This window comes from Moschus berezovskii, chromosome 23 (assembly GCF_049115385.1).
Source record: "Moschus berezovskii isolate FMDL1 chromosome 23, NW_MosBer_1.0, whole genome shotgun sequence".
NCBI lineage: Eukaryota > Metazoa > Chordata > Mammalia > Artiodactyla > Moschidae > Moschus > Moschus berezovskii.
Window position 1 is genome coordinate 38,809,366 of NC_142482.1, and position 22,593 is coordinate 38,831,958.

General features: G+C 50.6%; 2 protein-coding genes across 4 annotated transcripts; both read left to right on the forward strand.

The window, feature by feature from the left end:
- Nucleotides 1-252: 252 nt before the first annotated feature.
- On the forward strand, nt 253-13,296 carry SLC44A4 (solute carrier family 44 member 4). 2 transcript variants are annotated; one of them, XM_055406279.2, is made up of 21 exons: nt 253-340; nt 2,216-2,264; nt 2,737-2,810; nt 2,947-3,025; nt 3,964-4,063; nt 4,147-4,272; nt 4,426-4,486; nt 5,839-5,938; nt 6,022-6,105; nt 6,402-6,637; nt 6,726-6,825; nt 7,326-7,418; nt 7,614-7,716; nt 10,944-11,194; nt 11,280-11,374; nt 11,486-11,589; nt 11,701-11,774; nt 11,994-12,064; nt 12,169-12,263; nt 12,394-12,478; nt 13,077-13,296. In XM_055406279.2, the coding sequence occupies exons 1-21, from the start codon at nt 304-306 to the stop codon at nt 13,196-13,198; spliced, it is 2,139 nt and encodes a 712-aa protein (XP_055262254.2). In that variant the 5' UTR covers nt 253-303; the 3' UTR covers nt 13,199-13,296. The 2 variants fall into 2 exon arrangements, with proteins under 2 accessions (XP_055262254.2, XP_055262255.2); XM_055406280.2 differs by having other exon boundaries at nt 5,854-5,938.
- Nucleotides 13,297-13,567: 271 nt separating this feature from the next.
- Nucleotides 13,568-17,582, forward strand: NEU1 (neuraminidase 1). Of its 2 annotated transcripts, XM_055406899.2 has the most exons (7): nt 13,568-13,741; nt 13,850-13,884; nt 14,290-14,482; nt 15,182-15,444; nt 16,140-16,322; nt 16,513-16,735; nt 16,849-17,582. In XM_055406899.2, exons 1-7 carry the CDS (start codon nt 13,723-13,725, stop codon nt 17,073-17,075), a joined length of 1,143 nt encoding a protein of 380 aa, XP_055262874.1. In that variant the 5' UTR covers nt 13,568-13,722; the 3' UTR covers nt 17,076-17,582. The 2 variants fall into 2 exon arrangements, with proteins under 2 accessions (XP_055262874.1, XP_055262873.2); XM_055406898.2 differs by having other exon boundaries at nt 13,569-13,884.
- Nucleotides 17,583-22,593: the final 5,011 nt, after the last annotated feature.

Below are 22,593 nucleotides of genomic sequence, written 5' to 3' on the forward strand. Positions count from 1 at the left end.
TCCACACTTAATCTTCCGGTAGGAGGGCGTGGGTGTGACTGTATTACAGTTGGAAGTAGTTTACAGAATTCTAAAGGATTTTCTTAGAGTGTGTGAGTTCCTCAGGCCATGGTCCCTGAGCCCTGACCTGACCCACATGCAGGCTTTCCTTGCTGCACTCCAGCTTCCAGCGCTCAGCTGAGTCCAGGGAGTGTGTCGGGGACCACAGGCCGGGGAGGGGCTGTGACGTGTGCCAGAGGGCGGGGCTGGTGGCAGGTGAGCCGCCAGGTCTCCCGGGCTCCAATCACTCCGGGAGACTGAGCCATGGGGGGAAAACAGGACCAGGACGAGGAGGCCTACGGTGAGGTGGAGGGCTGGGGGCGGTGAGGCTGGGGTAGGGGCCCGGAGCCCAGTCAGGGAGGGGAGGCCTGCTCTAGAAATGGTGGCTGGACTGACCCCAAGGAGAGGAGCTGAGGGCAGTCATGGTCCCCGAGGGGAGGACCCAGGAAACAGCTGATGGAAGAAAGGAGATAGCGTCAGGGTTCTTGGGGGAGGATGGGGTTCAGGGACGGGGGACCATTGCTGGGACCCTTTGAGGACTGAAGCTGTGATCTCCATGAGGAGGGAGGCTGGAGTCCCTGGGAGCAGGGGGTAATATCACGCCTGGATTCCGGGGACCCTCAGAGCAGGGCCCTCAGAAGTGAAGCCTGAAGGAATCAGGGTCAGGGTCCTGAGCAGGGGAAGCAGTTCAGGGGCTGAAGGAGTGAGCCAGGCTCTGTGCTGCTGTGGGGAGGAACAGCTGGGGTCCCCGAGAAGAGGGGGAGTTTCAACCGGGACTCTTGAGTCTCTGAGAGGGGAACAGTGTTGAGGTCTGCCTGCCAGGGACTGTGAGGAAGGGCAGGGGGAGTGGGTTCTGCTGAGGGCCCTGTAAGGAGCTGGGGCTGCAGATGTTGGTGGAGAGGGGGCTGGGGGCCTGCCTCCAGGATCCCTGTTTGGAAAGAGCCCAGAGGAAAGAGGCAGTGGCCTGCTAGAGTTCGTGTGAAGGGTAAGGCCTGAGGAGGAAGGAGGCGGCTTGTCTCCAGAGTGTCTGTGAGAACAAAGGCTGGGAACCTGCCCCGGGGGTCCCGGGGACTAGTGTGGGGGCGGGGTGGGGGGCTCTGCAGGGAGAGGAAACGGGGACCAGCTTCTGGGGTCCCTGTATGCAGTGAGGGCTGGGGGCCTGCCTGCAGAGAGTCCTTGGGGTTCAGGGGCCTGCCCTGGTCTGGAAAGGAGGGAACCCCAAGGGAGGGACCTGCCCGAGGCAAGGCTTGGTCAGAAGGGAGGTAGGGGAGGGAGCAGTGGGGACGCCCCACAGACTTCCTGGAGAGGTTTTGGGTCAATCATTGACATCATGTCCCAGAACCACGGAGGAACAGAGTCCAGGGCGCCTGGGAGAAGGGGCCACACCCCTTCGCACAGTCTCACCCACCCTGTGTCCCACATGGGACCCTGGCGGCCTGGCCCCACCTCCTCCCCGTGTGTACTCAGGGAGGACCAGGAACAGGACCTGTGGCCGCAGCAATCTCAACTGCCGGCTCAGGTGTCAGCCTGACCGCTCCCCCGGAGAGGAGACTGGCAGCAGCTGGGGACTAAGGTCCCTTCGGGGCAGGAGGTCTGCAGCGTTGGGGGTGGATCTCCTCCCTCTCCAGGTCCTACGGGAATTGATGCCTTTGGCTCCAGCTTCTTTCCCCACAGCCTGGGGCCAGAGAGTGAAGGGCAGGGCTGGGGCAGACGTGGGAGGGACTGTGCCCACCCTGAGTGGGGGCACAGAGAGGGGAAGGGACAAGGACCAGGACGTGAGAGCGACTGAGATGACTGAACACAGAATCCCACGTCCCAACCAGAGAAGAGACTCGGGAGAAAGGAGCCAGGGTGGAGGAAGGCGGCGAAGAGCCTTGAGGTGTGAGCGTAAATGACCCATAAAAGGCCGCCCTTCCCCCCTACCTCCAAGGCCTCCTGGTTGGAGTTCACAGGGAGCAGCAAAGTTGCTGAGCAAGCCTGGATCCCACCCTCCCTGTTCTCTGCTCTCCCCTCCTGCCAGCCCTGCCCCTCTCTTTCTCCCTCCAAATTCCTGAGGGCCGGTAGGACAGGGCTTAGGGTAGATCCTGCTGTGGGGAGGGATTTGGAGAGACTAGAAATCGGGGAAAGAGATGCCTCTCAAAGTCTTACTTCCCACACTCCTCCCCCTGCCCTTCAGGGAAACCAGCCAAATATGACCCCTCCTTTCGAGGCCCCATTAGGAACAGGTAAGTTCTGGGCACTGTGGTGGTGGGGGCAGGGGGGTGGGCAGGGTCTTGATTTTGCTTTCTATTTACTGGAATATTGTTAAGAAACTTGTGGGAGGAAAAACTCCTGCCCCAGGAGAGTGGTGGCCCTGGGAGACTGTCATGGGTGGAGGGGGCCCAAGGGGACTTTTGGGCTGCTGGTGATATTCTGTGTCTTCACCTGGGAGCTGGCTACACGGGCAAGTGCCCTTTGGGAAGATTCACCCAGCTGAGCACTTCTGAAAAGCGCCCTTTCCTGTGTTAAACTTCAGAAGAAAGTTTACCCATCCAGGAAAAGGTTTTTCTTAAAAAAAAAAAAAAAAAGTTATAAAATGAAACCTACCCACGCCTACTTTCTAGCATCCCCCCAACTCTCCAAAGCATGACTCCTCCAGACCATGCTCCCCCTACCCCAGCACCCCCTCTCCAGGCGTCTCCCTCATTTCTCCCCCAGGAGCTGCACAGATATCATCTGCTGTCTGCTCTTCTTCCTTTTCATTCTGGGTTACATCGCTGTGGGGATCTTGGGTGAGTTTCTGGCTGGGCAGAGCTGGGGCAGTGGCTGGGGGACATGACTGTCCCAGGGAGGGACCATTCCATGGCTGTTTCCTCTTAAGTCCCTGCGCCCCCCTCCTGGTGATTTATCTGCATGTCTCTATCTCAGCCTGGGTGTACGGAGACCCCAAACAAGTCCTCTACCCCAGAAACTCCACGGGGGCCTATTGTGGGATCGGAGAAAACAAGTGAGTATGAAGACAGGAAAGGGGGCAGGAGGGAGGTGCAACAGGGGATGGACAGGGGACCGCTCCACCTCTGCTTCCCTGAATCACCATGTAGAACAACCCCCACTGCTGGCCAGTGGCTTCCCAGATGCCCAGAATTGGCAGGCAGCAGACTCATGGTTGAGTGCATGGGTTTTAGAGTTCAGAGATGGGCATTTTCATCTCCAGCTGCACTAAGTAAGTTCTGGTCTGTGATCCCTGGAAAGAGACTCAACTTCTCTGAACTTGGAGTTCTTTTTCTGAAACACAAGGATGATTCCAGAAGCAACACTATCAGTCCCAGCATACCGAAGACGCTTGATACATAGTGAAGCCACTGAGACTTCCCTGGTGATCCAATGGCTAAGACCCCATGCTCTCAATGCAGGGGGCTGAGTTTTGATCCCTGGGCGGGAAACCAGATCCCACATGCCATAGCTAAGAGTTCACTGCCACAACCACAGATCCTGTATAACTGCAACGAAGATCCAGCACAGCCAAGTAAATAAGTAAATATATAAATATTTAAAAAAAAAACCCACTAACATTCATATGGCATTGACTATGTTCCAGGCAGGCAGTGTACTTTACACACACAAACTCATTTCAACCTTGTGAGGTATCACTTTACATCTGATGGAACTGAGGTGGTGAGTGGTTAGGGTCATAAAGTTGGGTGATGATCTGGCTCCAGAGTTCAAACTCGTAACTGTCTGTTAGCAATGGTAATGCTGAATTACTCTGGGAAACTCTCGGGTGTCTCCCACACCTCCCCAGCTGGGCTGAGCTTCCTGCGGTCAGGAGCTGGGTGGTGCGTGTCTGGGTCACACTAGCCACATCTGGAGGTACAGCCCTGGCAGTTCTTCTCTTTCCCTGAGCTTAACCAAGCACTGATGCATATGGTTCCTTCTCTCCTACAGAGAGAAACCATATCTCCTGTACTTCAACATCTTCAGCTGCGTCCTAAACACTAACATCATCGCGATCGCCCAGAATGGCCTGTCGTGCCCCACGCCCCAGGTCAGAGTCTGGGGCCTGCCTGTGTCCCCCGATCTCCCCCCAAGGTCTGGGTACCAGCCCCTCAGCATGCTCTCTGCCCCCAGGTGTGTGTATCCTCCTGCCCAGAGGTCTCATGGACCGTGCAACAGAGCCAGCTCTCACAGACAGTCGAACAGGTCTTCTATGCAGCAAATAGGAAATTCTGTCTGCCAGGGGTACCTGGGAACATGGTGAGCGCTGCCCCCAACATCACTGCTGTCACCAGGGAGCATCCATAATAAGGGAAGATGGGAGGGGGAGGGGGAGATGATCGTGGTGGCAGAAAGGGGATGACTCCTTCCTTCATCCTGCTCTGTGTCTGTCTGTCTTCCCCCACCCTCCAGCAAGTACTCCAAAGCCTGCAACAGGAGCTCTGCCCCAGTTTCCTCCTGCCTTCCACTCCAGGTGAGAAGTCACATTCCTCTCTCAGACATCATCCAGTCCTAGGTTTTTGAGGAAACCAGAGTCAAGTCACACAGCTACTCTGTAACAAAATAGGAAAACGCATCAGGCCTTCGCTTTCTTTCCTCTGCTGATCATCCTGGAGTCAGAGCACCAGTACTTATTATGCACCTGCTGCATGCCAGGCTCCAGGGACAGGTGAAGATGAAAATTGCTTCCTAGGTGCTGAGATCAGAGGTGTTCACGAAGCAATTGCATGAGATTCCCACGAGAACATATATGGGTGAATGTACACACGTGCATTTATGTGCAGGCACAGGGACAGACTGGAAGGACGTTCACCCAAACGTTAAAGGCGCTGGGTGATGGGATCACGGTTGATTTTTTTTCCCCCTGTATGCTCTTTTTTCCCAATAGTGAATGGTATTTTTAACAGAAAAAAAAAGGAAAATTGAGGGGAATTCCCTGGTGGCCCAGTGGTTAGGGTTTTCACTGGAGGGGGCACAGGTTGGATCCCTGGTCAGGGACCTAAGATCCTGCAAACCTCATGGAAAGTATAGGAAAAAAATTTTTTTTTCTAACTCTAGCATGAGAAAAGATATCCAACTCTCAATGTGTGCAACAGAAAGTATCTCTAAACGAGTGCTCCAGAATCAGATAGATCTGGGTTTAATTTCTAGCACTTTCCAGGTGTGTGGTCTTAGGTAAATAACTCAGCCTCTCTGAACCTTGTTTTCTTGTCTTTAGAATGTAAATACCAAAGCATGCATGACAAACCTATTGTGAGGGTGGTGATAAATGGCTTTGTAGGCACATAATAAATGCCAGAGGAGAGGGGTGGGGGCGGGGGTGAGAAGGCTTCCTGGAGGAGGAGAGATGAGGAGGGAGCTGAATGGGGCCTAATGGGTGGAATTTCTAGAGGAGGGAGAGCAAAGGTACAGAGGGGAGGGGAAAGGGACTGGGCCCAGACAATGACAGCCTGGCCATCAAGTGGGGGCACTCTCAAGGGTAGGGCGTCTAGCAGAGTGGCCTGGAGCCTGGAATGCCAGGTCCCAGCTGTGCCGTGTCTCCCAGGCACTCTAGCAGAGGCTGAATTGAAGGGTGGCAGGAGTGGGATTGGGAGGTTCTGCAAGAAGCAGGAGGGTCTAACGGAGGCAGCGGAAGGGAATGGAGGAAGGGGCATGAGGAGACAGTGAAGGAAGCCGGACTGGGTTCCTTGGGGCAGGAGCTCCCTCTCTGCTGTGGAGTCAAGAACTGCCCTCTGCAGGGTGCAGAGCCCTTCTCTACTCTGTCCTAGCGGCAGTGCAGGGGCGTGGGGGCCAGAGACTTTGAAGTCAACTCTGGCCTCCCACCAGGTTCTCTCCCTCCAGCTCTGGGGCGCTGTTTCCCATGGACTAATAGTACGGTGCCTGAGCTCCCAGGGATCTCCAACACATCCATCTCCCAGAGCATCAGGTGGGCACTCCCTTGCCCTTCCACCTCTGTCCCACCCCTGCTTCCCACTCACAGCCCCATCTGACTCTGTCTCTCTCCAACAGTGGTCTTCTCAACAGCCTCAATGCCCGTGACATCAGTGTCAAGATCTTTGAAGACTTTGCCCGGTCCTGGTATTGGATTCTTGCGTGAGTCACCAGGTTCCTCTGTCCTCTCGTCCTTCTTTTCTCCCCACTGTGCCCCTCTGTTCCCTAGACCACCATCTGAAACAGAAGCTTTGGGCAGGGGAGGAGGAGCCAGAGGTCCGAATGGATCCCAAGTCCAACAGGATTTATAAGAAAAAGGGTGTGTGTTTAAGGGAGGGGGGTAGGGTGGTTCTGATTTGGAGACATTAGGGGTTTGAGGAAAGACATCTGTGGGCCTCTAGACAGGGAAAGATACAAGCAAAGTGGGATGACCCTCACTTATGCTTCCCTGCCCACAGTGCGCTAGGCGTGGCTTTGGTTCTGAGCCTGCTGTTTATCCTGCTTCTACGGCTGGTGGCCGGGCCCCTGGTGTTTGTGCTGATCATAGGGGTGCTGGGCGTGCTGGCGTATGGCATCTACCACTGCTGGGAAGAATACCGCATGCTGCGGGACGAGGGTGCCTCCATCTCCCAGCTGGGCTTCACCACCAACTTCAGTGCCTACAGAAACGTTCAGGAGACCTGGCTAGCTGCCTGTGAGTACCCTGCCTACCGTGAACCACTGGCTCCCCAAAAGCTGCCCTGGCCCTGACCCAGGCCCCTCTGCCTCCTGTCTGCCCTCAGTGATCATACTGGCTGTTCTCGAAGGCGTCCTGCTGCTGATGCTCATCTTCCTGCGGCAACGGATTTGCATCGCCATTGCTCTCCTGAAGGAGGCCAGCAGGTGTCAGGCCTGCCTGGGAAGGAGAAGGGGCAGAGGGCAAAGGGGCGGGCCCAAGATGGGAGCGCTGGAAAGGTGGCAGGGCAGTGGAGGAAAGGGGGTAGCATATAGCATGGTGATTAACACTGCTGTGTAGCTTAGCCTTTCTGTGTCTCAGTTTACTCATCTGTAAAATGGGGGTAGTAATAGTTCCTATATTGTAGGGTGGTCATAAGTATTAAATTAATTAGTGTCTTGTTGAGTGCCTAAAATAGGAAATAGGCCCTTACTGTCCCTAAAGCTCCCCCCGTGGCTTCTCTGTGACTAGTTTCCTCTAAAGTTCTCTTGAGCCTGATTTATTCAATTCCGTTCTTCCAGTGAACACCTACTGTGTAGGTCGTAGGGGTATGGGGCAGGCCCCAGAGAGGGCAGAGGTGTGGCCTGTGCCAGGGTCAACCCCAAGAGAGGATGGGGGGGACGGGGGGGTTAGCCTCACCAATGGGCTGCTCTCATCTCCCTTGCAGGGCTGTAGGATACATAATGTCCACCATGTTCTACCCGCTGGTCACCTTTGCCCTCCTGCTTGTCTGCATTACCTACTGGGCTATAATCGCTCTGTATCCTTTGCCCACGTGGCTCACCCCTCCTGAAGCCCTTGGGGGTGGGGGGCAGGGCAATACTAGTGCCATCAGAAGAAGGCAGCCCCTCTGTGCAGTGAACAGCCTGCTCAAGCACCTGGGAAGCGGTGGCTGAGGAGGACAGGGGATCTGTGGAGGCCCCCTGTCACCATGCTTTCTTTGACTCCCCTCTGGATTCCTGGCCACATCGGGGCAACCCCAGTATGTGTTCTGGGCGCCCAATAGCAGTTTGCCCGGCTGTGAGAAAGTGCCCATGAATACATCATGCAACCCCATGGTGAGGATTTGGAGTGGGGGGGGGTCATGGAGGGCATCAAGAGGGCTGAGAGGACCTTAGAGGCCAAGTGGTCCAAATCCCTCGTTGTGCAGAGGAGACAGGACCAGAGGGGGCAAGGGGCTCACCTGGGATCACAGAGCAGGCCCCTAGCAGACTCTGAGATCTCCCACTGAGCACCTCCCCCTGCCCCTTGTGCTGGAAGAGGAGGCGTGCTGTGCCGCCAGGCCCTGGGGCAGGAAGATCCCAGAACATGGCCCTCCCTCCCCAGGACGTGTCTCTGCCCGGAGGAACATTAAGCATTTCATCCTCTCTGTCTCAGTTCCCTGACCTGTAAATGGAGATAATCCTAATATCTGTGCTTCAGGGTAGCCGAGAAGATGAAAGACACTGGGCACATGAAAGTGCTTAGTATAATGGCTGGCACCTGGTAAGAGCTGGTATCTGTAGGTGGGTTTTGTTTAGGTTATTTTTAGTCTTCCTCAGAACACACTGTTCTAGGCAATAGGCAGGTGGGTTCCCTGGGTGCCCGGGAGAGAAATTGTTTCCCCAAACTCTCCTCTGTGAGCTTCCCAGGGAGTTGGGGCTGGACTGCTGCGTATTTACTGTCAAAGCTTTCATGTGGCCACTGCCTCAGAACTGGGACCATGGACTGTGCCCACAGGCATTGTTGTTTAGTTGCTCAGTTGTGTCCCACTCTTTGAGACCCCATGGACTGTAGCCCCCCCAGGCTCTTCTATCCATGGAATTTCCCAGGTAAGAATACTGGAGTGGGTTGCCATTTCTTTCTCCAGGGGATCTTCCCAACGCAGGGATGGAACTTGTGTCTACTGCATTGGCAAGCAAATTCTTTACCCCTGAGCCACCAGGGAAGCCCGCCCACAGACATTTGCCACACACTGAAAAAGGAGAGGGAGATCTCTTACTGAGGATCCACTTAAGGAGGATCCAGGCACTGCTTATACAAAGCCCCAGATGAAGTAGTTGTTGCTTTCAACTTGCTTTGGACCTAGTGGTGGCAACGGACACAAACCCACAATTACATAAAAAATGGAAAGCAGTTTCCCTCTTGTTATAAAATTTCAAACATACAGTTTCAGCAGTTATCAATATTTTTGTCACATTTTATGGAAAAACTTTCGTTTTTGGGGTTGTTTTTTTTTTTTTTTGCTGCATCATGTGGCGTGTGGGATCTTAGTTCCCTGACAAAGGATAGAACCCAAGCCCCGTGCAGTGAAAGGATGCCGTCTTAACCACTGGACTGCCAGGGAAGTCCCATGGAAAGAGAAGTTTGTCTGTTTAAGTATAATTGATGTACAATATTATATAAGTTACAACTGTGTAGCATAGTAATTCACCGTTTTTAAAAGGCATACCCATTTTATAGCTATTATGAAACACTGGCTATAATCCATAATCCCCATGCTGTAAATATACCCTTGCAGCTTATTTTACACCAAGTAGTTACACTGCACCATCCAGCTCCCCTCTCCCCACTGGTAGCCACTAGTTTGTCTTCTGTGAGTCTGAATCTTTTTTGTTACGTTCACTAGTGGTTGTATTTTTTCGATTCCACATATAAGTGATTTCATACAGTATTTGTCCTTCTCTGTCTGACTTATTTCACTTAGCATAACATCCTCCGAGTCCATCCATGTTGCTGCAGATGTTCCTGTTTATGGCTGAGCAGTATTTCATTGTGTATATTGATATATACCACATCTTCTTTGTCCGTTCTATTGATGGACACTTAGGTTGCTTCCACACCATGGCAATTGAAATTAATGCTGTTATGAACACTGGGAGAGCATGGATCTTTTCCAATTAGCGGCGTTTTTTTTTTGAGGGGTGGTATATATCCAGAAGTGAAATTCCTGGGTCATAATGGTAATTCTATTTTTAGCTTTTTGAGAAACTTCCCACACTATTTTCAGTGTACAAGGGTTTCCTTTTCTCCATATCCTTGCCAACATCTGTTATTTTTGATGACAGCCATTGCAACAGGTAGGACATGATATCTCATTGTGGTTTTGATTTGTAGTTCCCTGATGATTAGCAATGTTGAGTATCTTTTCATGTGCCTGGTGCCCATCCACATTTCTTCTTTGGAAAAATGTTTGTTCAGTTCTTCTGCCCATTTTTAAATCAGGTGTGTGTGTTTGTTTTTCTTTTTTATGTTGAGTTGTATGAGTTGTTTTTATATGTTGACTGTTAATCCCTTATTGGGCATGTTATTTGCAAAATTTTCCTCCCATTCAGTAGGTTGTTTTTTCATTTTTCAACAGTTTCCTTTAATGTGCAAAAGCTTGTGAGTTTAGTAGGTCCCACTTGTTTATTTCCTTTGCTTTAGGAGACAAGTCTGTGTTTTTTACTTTTTATTAGAGACATTTTCAGACACACACAAACATGGAGAATCCTCATACTCAGATTCCATAACCTTCAGCTTTCTGTTCTTTTTCTCCGTTTCCCCACTCATTCCCCAACCCCCTGCAAATTTTTTTTCTGGAGTTTTAAGAGGCAAATTCTGAACACTGTGCCATTTCATCAATAAATATATCAGGATGGATCTCAACAGATAAGGACTTTTAAAAAGCATAACCATTACACCATTATCACACCAAGCAAAATGAACAATTCCTTAGTATCATCTGGTACCCAGTCTGTTCAACTTTGCTAGAAAGTGTTTTGGTTGAAGTTACAGAGGTTGCTCTGGAAGAGGACAGCTGATGGAGTCCAAGGGAGAGCTAGGCACTGGTCACACTGCTTCCATACCATTAAGGCTTGGCTACAACAATAGGGCTTCTCAGGTGGCACAGTGGTAAAGAACCTGCCTGCCAACACACAAGATACAAGGGACAAGCATTCAATCTCTGGGTCAGGAAGATTCCCTGGAATAGGAAAAGGCAATTCACTCCAGTATTCATGCCTGGGAAATCCCATGGACAAAGGAGCCTCCTGAGCTACAGTCCATGGGGTCACAAAGCTGGACACAACTGACCAGCAGCAGCAGCACAACAACAACACAGCCTGGGAGCTCTTGTGCTATTGCAGAGACTGGAGACTGAAGGAAACAAATTATGCTCACACAATAGGCAAGCTGAACCCTGTCTGAACCCAGAGATAAATCTGGAAGGAACGGGCTTCCCCAGCTCTGGGAAGGCTGTTTCCACCCTCTACTCTGGGAGAGCAGGAGCTGGTTGGGAACAAGACTCCTCTACCCTCCTCCACAGGAGCAAGTGAACTCCTCTTGTCCCGGGCTGATGTGCGTCTTCCAGGGCTACCTGTCCACAGGCCTGGCACAGCGTTCTCTCTTCAACTTGCAAATCTATGCAGTTCTGGGGCTATTCTGGACCATCAACTGGGTACTGGCCCTGGGCCAGTGTGTCCTGGCTGGGGCCTTTGCTTCCTTCTACTGGGCCTTCCACAAGCCCCGGGACATCCCTATCTTTCCCCTGGGCTCTGCCTTCCTGCGCACACTCCGGTAAGTCCAGGGCAGAGGACTGGGAATTGTGAACCTAGGAGGCCCAGGGGTCCTGGGACTGCCTCTGACCACCAATCCCCTGCAGTTACCACACGGGGTCACTAGCCTTTGGAGCCCTCATCCTGACCCTGGTGCAAATAGCCCGGGTCATCCTGGAATACATTGACCACAAACTGAGAGGTGAGCAGAGGCTGGGGGCTGGCCGAGGCTGGGCTAATCCGCTGTATCCCTGATGGGGCAGGGGTGCCTATCAGGGTCCAGTGACCAAACATGAGCCTTTCTTACCCCCAGGAGCCCAAAACCCGTTGACTCGCTGTATCCTGTGCTGCTTCAAGTGCTGCCTCTGGTGTTTGGAAAAGTTCATCAAGTTCCTGAACCGCAATGCATACATCATGGTGAGCACGCTATATGAGCAGCCCTTTGCTCTGGGCACTCCTGACCCCGACCTCCCACCCTGGCCCAGGTAAGCTCACCACAGCTAACTCTGAAATTGCCACCTCAACCAGATTGCCATCTACGGGAAGAATTTCTGTGTCTCAGCCAAAAACGCCTTCATGCTGCTCATGCGGAACATTATCAGGTCAGGCTGTCACCACCCACCCCTACCCCACCCCCATCACCTCCCACCCACAAGTGTGCTGTGCTCAGAAGGGCCTTGAGCTCGGTTTAATCTCTGCTACCTCCATCTTGAAATGTGAACAGCTTTCATTTTGCATCTATCACAGCAAATTATGCAGCCAGTTCTATTCCCAGCCCAGGCAGGCCTCTTATCCCCAACCTATTCCAACACCTTATACAGGGTGGTCGTCCTGGACAAAGTCACAGACCTGCTACTGTTCTTTGGGAAGCTGCTGGTGGTTGGAGGTGTCGGTAAGGACCAGGGCAGGGAGTTACAGGGACAGAGGACAGGGGTGCTGGACTGTTTAAGAGGTGATCTCAGAACAGTGATAGTGACATCCAGATCTCTCCCATAGGGGTCCTGTCCTTCTTTTTTTTCACGGGTCGCATCCTTGGACTGGGTAAAAACTTTGAAAATCCTCAACTCAACTATTACTGGCTGCCCATCATGGTGAGTGACACCTTCCCACCCCCACCCCACTCCATACCTTCTCATCCTCCCACCCTTCCACCCTACCGCCACCGCCACCTCACTCTCTAACTCTCCAAAGGAACACTATCGGGAGCCTTGTGTCTTCCAGGTCTCCATCCTAGGGGCCTACCTCATCGCCAGCGGCTTCTTCGGCGTTTTTGGAATGTGTGTGGACACTCTCTTCCTCTGTTTCTGTGAGTGACAAGACAGCCTCCCTACCTCCTCTCAACTTAAAAGTACCAGATCATTCAGGCTCTTTAGGAGATGTGGTGCTTCCAGAAACAGCAACTTTGTGAGTTACAGGAACCAGAGCCTCTTCTAACATCCTCAGGGCAGGTGTTTGGGAAGAATGGAGGGAATGAGCTCCCTGGTTCCTGGGCTCTCTCAAGAAGGGGCATTCTAGGGCAGAGGCCTCTGGTATCTTCCCGAGAACAACTAGGGAAGAAATTAGTCCCAGGAGACTTCCCAGCAGGTGACTGTAGTGAGTGGGGAGTTCCTTACCATACTGTGTACGTTTATTCAGTTTCCTGTGTACCAGGCTCTCTGTCAAGCAACTGACATATATTTTTTCCGTTAACCCTTATCACACTATGAAATATAGTATCGTTCACCCCACTTTACAGATGAGGACACGATTACATGATTACATAGGTTGGTTACAAAAACTGCCCCCCAAACCAGCCGGTGGTGGTGCAGTCTGGAAACCAGGCAGCTGTCTCTTAGTCCCTTATTTTCCTGGATAGTGGGGTTGGCTCCCAAAAGTTCGCTCTCACGGTCTATGTCGCGCCTTAGTGGAAGACTTGGAGCGGAATGATGGCTCAGTGGACCGGCCTTACTACATGTCCAAGAGCCTTCTGAAGATTCTGGGCAAGAAGAACAAGGGGACCCCGGGAGACAAGAAGAGGAAGAAGTGAGAGACTCAGCCCTGATCCCAGACTGTCTCCCGCCTGTACAGCCTCCACGCCTTCCAGATCACGCTTTTGTAGTAAAAAGATTTTATTAAAAAATTGCTATTTTGTTTTCTCAAAAATTCTCGGACTTTTCTTTCATCCAAGATTACATGCAGCCTTTTTAACCTCGCCGGCTCTTTAAAGTAGGCCCCGCCCCTATGACGTAGCCCGGATGCATTGACCAATCAAAAGGTTTCTGCGGAGTAATGCCAGCCCCCTTCTTCACCCCATCCAATACGCTTCGCGCCCGGGTCACGCGCCCCAGGGCTTCAAAGACGGCCAATTGGAAGAAGTGGTTCTGAAGCGATGAAGGTCACGTGCAGAGTCCTGTGACGACCAGTTAGAGTCGCGGAAGCGCGGCTAGGCCGCTGGGTGTGGGCTGGGCTTAGGGTAGACATCTGAGCGTTTAAAGGGCCGGGGTCAGTTGATCGACTCCCAACCCGAGTCCGAGTCCTGGGGGCCAGGGTCGTGAGCGCCGCGAGAGAGAGATGATTGAAGAGGGACCCGGTATAGTGCCCTTGGGCAAACCCGGGAGACCGCGAATGCTGCGATTATGGGAAATCTGTAGGGTTCAGATATTTTCCGCGATCTTCATGCTGATGTTGTCTTCTGCAGGAGTCGGGGCCGGAGCAAAGGATGACTTCAGTCTGGTGGGTCCCCGTTCGCATAGCTCCGTCCCCCACCCGCGCGGGCAATCTGTGCCCGGTTGTCCCCCCACGATAGGGGCTGCTGATCGATTTCTCCACCAAGGAACCCTCCGACCCCGTTTCCTCCTTTCCTAGCCCCTTTCCCTCTGAGTCTCCTCTTTCAGGCTTCCCCATTTGAGGTCTCCCTGTCCCTGAGGGCTCATTCTCCTGTCGTAGCCCCTTCCTCGCTCTGAGCCACCAGTTTCGCTCTTAACTCTCCTCGGGTTCCCCTTCCTAGTTCTGGGACCCCAGCTCGCACACCAGATCCCCATCACCCTGCCTCTCCCAGAGAAATCTGACTCCAGACCACTCTTCATTCACTCTAAAACCCAAAGTCACCTTTATTCTGTTGACCCTCCCTCTTCCTAGGTTCATCCACTTGTGACCATGGAGCAACTGCTGTGGGTGAGTGGGAAGCAGATCGGCTCTGTGGACACCTTCCGAATCCCGCTCATCACCACCACTCCTCGGGGCACTCTCCTTGCCTTTGCTGAGGCCAGAAAAATGTCGACATCGGATAAAGGAGCTAAATTCATAGCTCTGCGGAGGTCTATGGACCAGGGTATAAAGATGACTGGGTCGCAAGAGGTTGGATGGGTGGGGAGCTTGACCTGCCTTTAGGGCCCTAAGGCTGCTGGATCCCTGAGAAGTAGAACTTAAGAAGGGAAGGTATCATGGCAGTGATCTGGAAATTAAGATCACCAAGGAGTTGAGTACACATTCAGACATTTATTGATCACTTACTATATACTTGGCATTGTTCTAGGTTCTGTGAATACAATTATGAACAAAACAGGGCAAAAATCCTTGCCTTCATAGGATAGGGGATGGAAGAGACAAACAATATACATAATAAATAACTAAATGAATTTTTTTGTTGTTGGGAGGTAATAAGTACAGTGGAAAAAAACAAAATAGGGCCAGAAATAGGGAGAGTACTAGGGTTTGACTGCAATGTTAAGTACATGACATTTTAGCAGACTCGGAGGAGGTGAGTGAGCCTGGAGAAAGAGCATGCTAAGCAGTGTAACAAGCTTAGATGCCCCAAGGAGGGAGGGAGATATTCAATGAATGAGGAGTTTGTGTGGCTGGATGGAGTGAACAAAGGTAGAAGGTCAGAGAGGTAAGGAGGGGCAGATCTTTTAGGCCTCGGGACCATCATAAGGCCTTGGGTCCCTAGCCAGGAGGTGAAAATGGCAGGGAGTGGTGGAAAGGGCACCTTCAATGTGCATACCCTGGGTCTCTTCCTTTTTTTCTTTAGGCAGCACATGGTCTCCGACAGCTTTCATTGTGGATGATGGGGAGACCCCAGATGGGCTGAACTTGGGGGCAGTGGTGAGCGACACGACGACAGGCGTGGTCTTCCTTTTCTACTCTCTCTGTGCTCATAAGGCTGGCTGCCAGGTGGCCTCTACCATGCTGGTGTGGAGTAAGGATGATGGTGTTTCCTGGAGCTCGCCGCGGAACCTCTCCCTGGATATAGGCACCGAGATGTTTGCCCCAGGACCGGGCTCTGGCATTCAGGTCTCTGTCCTGAGATGGGTGGAAGGAGCTGCCTTGTAGAGAGTCTGCCCCATAACGGACTCCTTCGCAAAGACAAGATCCTGTGAAGTCAGATTTTTCTGTCTTAGATGGGATTCCGTGGAAGAAAGGGACGTCCTTGGAAGAACACTCTACCCAGGGAAGGTGGAATTTTGCCAGTAGCATTCCATTTGGGGGTTGTCCACAGGGCTGCCCCAAACCATGTAACAATCCATGAACCCTGGCATGCTGCAGTCCACGGACTCACAAAGTGAGTTGGACATGACTGAGCAACTGAACTGAATCCATGTACAGATTAGAAAAAAATTAGAAAATCCCATTCAGATTAGGGGAAAAAACCTCTCCTTCATTTGAGCAGACACTAGCCTGTGCCATGGGCCACAGCTTGGTCCGTGAACACAGGTTGGGTTTAAGCTCCCATCTGATGCCTGTGGCTAGGCCTCCTTGTCCTTTGCACAGCCTGTCCAGAGTATACCCTGTATGCCCCCAAGGAGTTTATTCTGCGAAAAAGCTAAATTCAGTCAGTGGGTGTTTGCAAGGCTTGCAGGACCCGCAGCAAGGACAGAACGGAAGGGGACCAGGTGTCCCCTCACACTTAGGAGGTGAGGGGTCCCCTTTCCCTGCCTCTGAGCCTCCTCGGTGTCTCCGTCTGCAGCACCCCGATCCTTTCTCCACAGAAACAGCGGGAGCCTCGGAAGGGCCGGCTCATCGTGTGTGGCCATGGGACACTGGAGCGGGACGGGGTTTTCTGCCTGCTCAGCGATGACCATGGTGTCTCCTGGCGCTATGGAGGTGGGGTTAGCGGCATCCCCTATGGCCAGCCCAAGCGGGAAAACGACTTCAACCCTGACGAGTGCCAGGTGAGGATTCCACGGGCTGTTCCCCACCCACCCGACCTGCTCGGCCCTCTAGAGGCCCGTTTCACTCACAGACCCTGGGTCTGGCTGCCCAGCTTTGTGCCAGCCAGCCTTGCTTCCTTGGGGATGGGGCCCTGGGCTCTGCCCCTGTCCCTGCCCTGGATCTTCCTGAAGCCCTCTTCTCTCCGCTCAGCCTTACGAGCTCCCCGACGGCTCGGTGGTCATCAATGCGCGGAACCAAAACAACTACCACTGTCATTGCCGCATCATCCTCCGCAGCTACGACGCCTGTGACACCCTGAGGCCTCGGGACGTGACCTTTGACACAGAGCTCGTGGACCCTGTGGTAGCTGCAGGGGCTGTAGCCACCAACTCTGGCATTGTCTTCTTCTCCAACCCAGCCCATCCAGAGTTCCGTGAGTATATGCCAGGTGGCGTGGGGTGAGCGGGGGATCCCCTGTGACCGAAAGAAGGCCACCTTGTCCAGGAGGGAAGCCCTTTGTCTCCCTGACTCTGCTGCTGTTCCCAGGAGTAAACCTGACCCTGCGCTGGAGCTTCAGCAATGGTACCTCCTGGCGGAAGGAGACGGTCCAGCTGTGGCCTGGGCCCAGTGGCTACTCATCGCTGACCACCCTGGAGGGCAGCCTGGATGGAAAGGACCAGGCCCCGCAACTCTACGTCCTGTATGAGAAAGGCCGGAACCAGTACATGGAGAGCATCTCTCTGGTCAAAGTCAGCGTCTACGGAACACTGTGAACTGTGCACTCGCCCTGGGGGCAGAGAGCCCTGAACTGAGCCTCAGGACCGTGGGTCTGCGGAGGGTCTGCTGGAGAAGCCTAGAGGACAGTTCCACCTTCCTTTCGACTCTAGCCTTTTGCAAAATCAACTTACCTTTGACAGGGAGATCATTCCTTTAAGACTCAAAACCTGGCTTCTCCCACCCAGGAGGAGCTGCCCGCACCTGGGAGCACTTCCCTTCCACATTCTGCACCCGCCTGCCCTTTCTGTCCTCCCAGGACAATGATTGGTCCTTTTCTTGGGCAGGGTTAGGTGGGCCTGTAGCATTAAATAAACTCAGGGAACTGGGGAAGACTTACCTCTTTGGGGTAAAATACTGGTTTTGGAGAGGGTTGGTGAAAGCTCTAGGAGGGCAGGACATTTGGCTTCAAGAAAGGATGAGGTGCACCATGCACTTTGATTATTTATGAATCAAGATGTTTATAACTTAACATTTTTAATGAAGGAGAATGACTATTTGCAGAGTCTCTCTGTTTCTGTCATTGTATGTCTTCGTGTCTGTTTTCCCCATGCCCACGTGTGGGATGGGGAGTGAACTTGGGGACGGAAGCTAGTGTGCTTATTGACTGAAAATCGGTGACTCTGGCAAGTCAAATCCTCCTTTTGACTTCACATTCTTTCCTATCGCAGAAAAAGTTCGCTCTTCACAGGTGTAATGAGGAGTAGGAGGAGGAACCTCGTAAGATAATTAAAAACTAGCTGCACTGTAATTTTAAGGTGGGATGAGAAGCTATCCTCCATGAAGCAGGGAGCAGGTGTGTAAAATGCAGGTGAGACGCTTCTCCCAGGCCAGCCTGGCAGAGAAATAAGCACCGTGGCAAATTTTACGTGTGAAAATAGCATTTCATCCTAGAGGAGATGCTGTGAAAAGAGCCTGCAGCTGAGTGGGACAGCCGCTTTCCTCCATATGGAAAGCAAGTGCAATGCCTGGATAAGCTGGTAGAAACATTCAGGACTTTCTTTTCAACTTTATTTCTTTTTGGCTGTGCTGGGTCGCTGCTGTGTGGGCTTTTCTCTTGTTGCGGTGAGTGGAATTTACTCTTCCCAGTGGTGCTCAGCCCTCTCTTCTGGTGGCTTCTCTTGTGGAGGACTGGCTCTAGGCACTCAGGCTTCAGTAGCTGCGGCTCTCTGGCTCTAGAGTTCAGGCTCCGTAGTTGTGGCACACCGCTTGGTTGCATGTGGATCTTCCTGGACCAGGAATCAGACCCGTGTACCCTGCATTGGCAGGTGGAATCTTACTCACTGCGCCACCAGGGAAGTCCTTAAGACATTCTTTATGTCTTTATCATAAAGAGATGAGGGCCACCTTCATTTGCAGTTAGAGATATCATTTACTTTCAACTGCATTTATAAGAAAATGTTAGGATAATTTATTCTATCTGATGGAAGAAGTAGAATATATCCCACTGTGTGTAAAGACAAGGTGTAATTTTGTTATGTTCTATCCAGAGTTTGTGGTCAACAATGTAATACTTGATTTTTCGTTTTATAGACATTTTCAAAAATACAAAATTAGAGAAAATAGCTTAGTGAACCTCATGTACCACAACATCCAGTTTCAGCAGTTAATCAAGATGTTACCACATTGCATCGTCAGATCCTTTTGTCTTATTTCCTTTGCTGAAGTATTTTAAAACAAATCCCAAACCTCATGACATTTCACCCCTGCATTCTTAAGTATGCATCTCACTCTTTTTTTTATTTTATTACATTTTATTACATAATCATAATGCTATTGCAGTGGCCACAGGACTGGAAAAGGTCAGTTTTCATTCCAATCCCAAAGAAAGACAATGCCAAAGAATGTTCAAACTACCACACAATTACACTCATCTCACACACTAGCAAAGTAATGCTCAAAATTCTCCAAGCCAGGCTTCAACAGTATGTGAACTGTGAACTTCCAGATGTTCAAGCTGGATTTAGAAAAGGCAGAGAGAAACCAGAGATAAAATTGCCGACATCTGTTGGATCATCGAAAGAGCAAGAGAGTTCCAGAAAAACATCTGCTTCATTGAAAACACCAAAGCCTTTGACTATGTGGATCACCACAAACTGTGGAAAATTCTGAAAGAGATGGGAATACCAGACCACCTGACCTGCCTCCTGAGAAATCTGTATGCAGGTCAAGAAGCAACAGTTAGAACTGGACATGGAACAACAGACTGGTTCCAAATAGGGAAAGGAGTACGTCAAGGTTGTATATTGCCACCCTGGTTATTTAACTTATATGCAGAGGCCAGGCTGGATGAAGCACAAGGTGGAATCAAGATTTCCAGGAAAAATTTCAATAACCTCAGATACAAAGTGACCCCACCCTTATGGCAGAAAGCGAAGAAGAACTAAAGAGCTTCTTGATGAAAGTGAAAGAGGAGAGTGAAAAAGTTGGCTTAAAACTCAACATTCAGAAAACTAAGACCATGGTATCCGGTCCCATCACTTCATGGGAAATAGATGGGAAAACAATGAAAACTGTGAGAGACTTTATTTTCTTGGGCTCCAAAATCACTGCAGATGGTCACTGCAGTCATGAAATTAAAAGTCGCTTGCTCCTTGGAAGAAAAGCTATAACCAACCTAGACAGCATATTAAAAAGCAGAGACTTACTTTACCAACAAAGGTCCGTTCAGTCAAAGCTAGGGTTTTTCCAGTAGTCATGTATGGATGTGAGAGTTGGATTATAAAGAAAATTGATGCCAGAGAGTTGATGCTTTTGAACTGTGGTGTTGGAGAAGGCTCTTGAGAGTCCATTGGAGAGCAAGGAGATCCAACCAGTCCATCCTAAAGGAAACCAGCCCTGAATGTGCATTGGAAGGACTGATGCTGAAGCTGAAACTCCAGTACTTTGGCCACCTGATGCGAAGAACTGACTCATTGGAAAAGACCCTGACGCTGGGGAAGACTGAAGGCAGGGGGATGACAGAGGATGAGATGGTTGGATGGCATCACCAGATTGATGGACATGAGTTTGAGCAAGCTGAGGAGTTGGTGATGGACAGGGAAGCCTGGCGTGCTGCAGTCCATGGGGTCGCAAGGAGTCGGACACGACTGAGCGACTGAACTGAATGCTTTTGCACACCCAAAACATTCACAATAACTGTGGTATACTCTAAAACCCAAATTGGTTATTCAAATTTCATCAGATGTCTTATTTTAGTTGATTCGTTCAAACCAGGATCCCAAGAAAATCTACTCGCTGCTTTTGGTATTTCTTAAATCTCTTTGATCTACAGTAGTTCACCTCTCCTCTCTTTTTCTCTCTCTCTATTTTATTTTTTTGGATACCATCTACACAGAAGTAGGTTCATTTTGTCCTGTAGAATGTTCCACTCTCTAGGTTCGTCTTTTTCTTCCTCAGAGTGTCATTGAACTTTTTCCTCCATCCCTTGTGTTTCCGCTTAGCAAACCTGAAGGTTTAATTAGATTCCAATTCCCTGGGTGAGGAGGAGCGTAGGACAAGATTCCTTCTCAGGTGCTGTGTGTTTCCTGTTGTGCTCCCTCAGGAAGCAAGTACTGCTTGCTTGTCCCTCTCTTGAGTAAAGCTGAGGGTACGTGATGTGTTCAGATGGCCATTAACTCTGCTGTGAAAGGTTTCCCCATCAACCTTCCGACTGACACAGATAAGTACACAGTTAACACAGTTAACGTACACAGATGAGTTTTGCCTGAATCAGTTATTTCATGAGGGGTTATGAAATACTGGTTTTTGAATTATATTATTTTCTCTTCACTTATTAACTGGAATTCTTTAATGAAAAAGAAGTGTCCCTCATCAAGGTTGATGGGTTACCCTGAAGCATGGGTCATATGGGAAAGGCAGTTTGATAAATGCCTCCTTTCTCCCTTTCCGTTGCCAGTTCTCAAAGTAAACTGATGTGCTCATAATACATTACCTTGGCCGGTAAACCACGTTGTTACCACACAGGACACACCTACAGAGGCGGAGTCTGAGGGCCTACGGGGGCGGGGGAATGGACATGGGGATGTCTGAGAGAAGAAATGTGAAGAGAGAAACACAGGCGGCCTGACTGGGGGCAGGGGATCTGCTCTGCTTTTCTGACACAGATGGAGAAATAGATACTTATCAGAAACAACTGAACTTCCCTGGTGGTTCAGTGGCTAAGACTCCACTCTCCCAATCCAGGAGGGCCGGGTTCAATCCCGGGTCAGAGAACTAGATCCCACATGACACTAAGTTCACATGCAGCAACTAAAGATCTCCGATGCTGCAGCCAAGTAAATAAATATTTTTAAACTAAATAGTGGCGTAAGAACCCGTCTCTAAGTGCAGGAGACAAGAGACATGGGTTTCATCCCTGGGTCAGAAAGATCCCCTGGAGGAAGGCATGGCAACCCACTCCAGAATTTCTGCCTGGAGAATCCATGGACAGAGGAACCTGACAGATTGCAGTCCACTGGGTCACAAAGAGTCAGACATGACTGAAGCAACTTAGCATGCACAAAAAAACAAATAGAAGGAAATAAAAGGAACAAATAAATAGAAGGAAAAAGATAAATAAATGACCTCTGGGTAATTTGGCAAAATACAACAACAAAGGTGGTGCCCATAGTGAATGACCCAACCCAATGTGTATCGAGAGAAGGGGAGGTTGGAGGGAAGGGTGAAGATGTACAACCACCTTTGTGCTTCAGTATCTTAAGCCCAGCTAACTTGGTGATGTTCCTATCAACCAATTTAAGGAATGTTGTTCAACCTTCACCAAGCTTGCTTTTATTATTTTTAAATTCCTCAAGCCGTTCAAGTGCCCATGCTGTTGGAGGTAGGAGCCTGGTAGACAATAACTAACACGGGTTCATTGAGGATTTCATGCCAATCCCAGTGGCAGTTCCTTGCTCATGGCTCCAAAAGGAGAGATCAAGGGGAGGCCAGTGTCTCAGGATGTCTGAGTCTCAAGGAAGCATTTGATACGGTCATGGAGAACCACAGGAAAATTTCCTGGACTCACGTATACCAAAAAGAGGGGAAATTCATTTGCCACCACTGGAGGACAGTTTTACACTTTAACACCAACCTCTTACACGATACTATAAATACAGGAAAAGAATGAATCATTCCCTTACCTTTGCAGGAACAAGTAATTCAGGTTAAAGTACCAGTTGATGACAGATTACTTATTTTACAGGAGAATATAAAAATAAGTATAGAAAAAGTAACCAAATTGGAAAATCATCATTTTGCAAACTTGAGTGGCAGTTCCCATTTGAAAAGCGCCCTCCCTGAACCTAGACAGCATATTAAAAAGCAGAGACATTACTTGGCCAACAAAGGTCCGTCTAGTCAAAGCTATGGTTTTTCCAGTAGTCGTGTGGATGTGAGAGTTGGACTATAAAGAAAGCTAAGTGCCGAAGAATTGATGCTTTTGCTCTGTGGTGTTGGAGAAGACTCTTGAGAGTCCCTTGGACTGCAAGGAGATCAAACCAGTCAATCCTAAAGGAAATCAGTCCTGAATATTCA

Bases quoted from the DNA above. Each gene is read 5' to 3' on its own strand.
- NEU1 (XM_055406898.2), top strand. From the start codon at position 13,723: ATGATTGAAGAGGGACCCGGTATAGTGCCCTTGGGCAAACCCGGGAGA. The intron at 14,483-15,181 runs GTATAAAGATGA...TTTTTTCTTTAG, and splicing joins GCGGAGGTCTATGGACCAGG to GCAGCACATGGTCTCCGACA. The intron at 15,445-16,139 runs GTCTCTGTCCTG...CTTTCTCCACAG, and splicing joins GACCGGGCTCTGGCATTCAG to AAACAGCGGGAGCCTCGGAA.
- SLC44A4 (XM_055406279.2), top strand. From the start codon at position 304: ATGGGGGGAAAACAGGACCAGGACGAGGAGGCCTACG. The intron at 11,590-11,700 runs GTGAGCACGCTA...CACCTCAACCAG, and splicing joins ACCGCAATGCATACATCATG to ATTGCCATCTACGGGAAGAA. The intron at 11,775-11,993 runs GTCAGGCTGTCA...CACCTTATACAG, and splicing joins CTCATGCGGAACATTATCAG to GGTGGTCGTCCTGGACAAAG.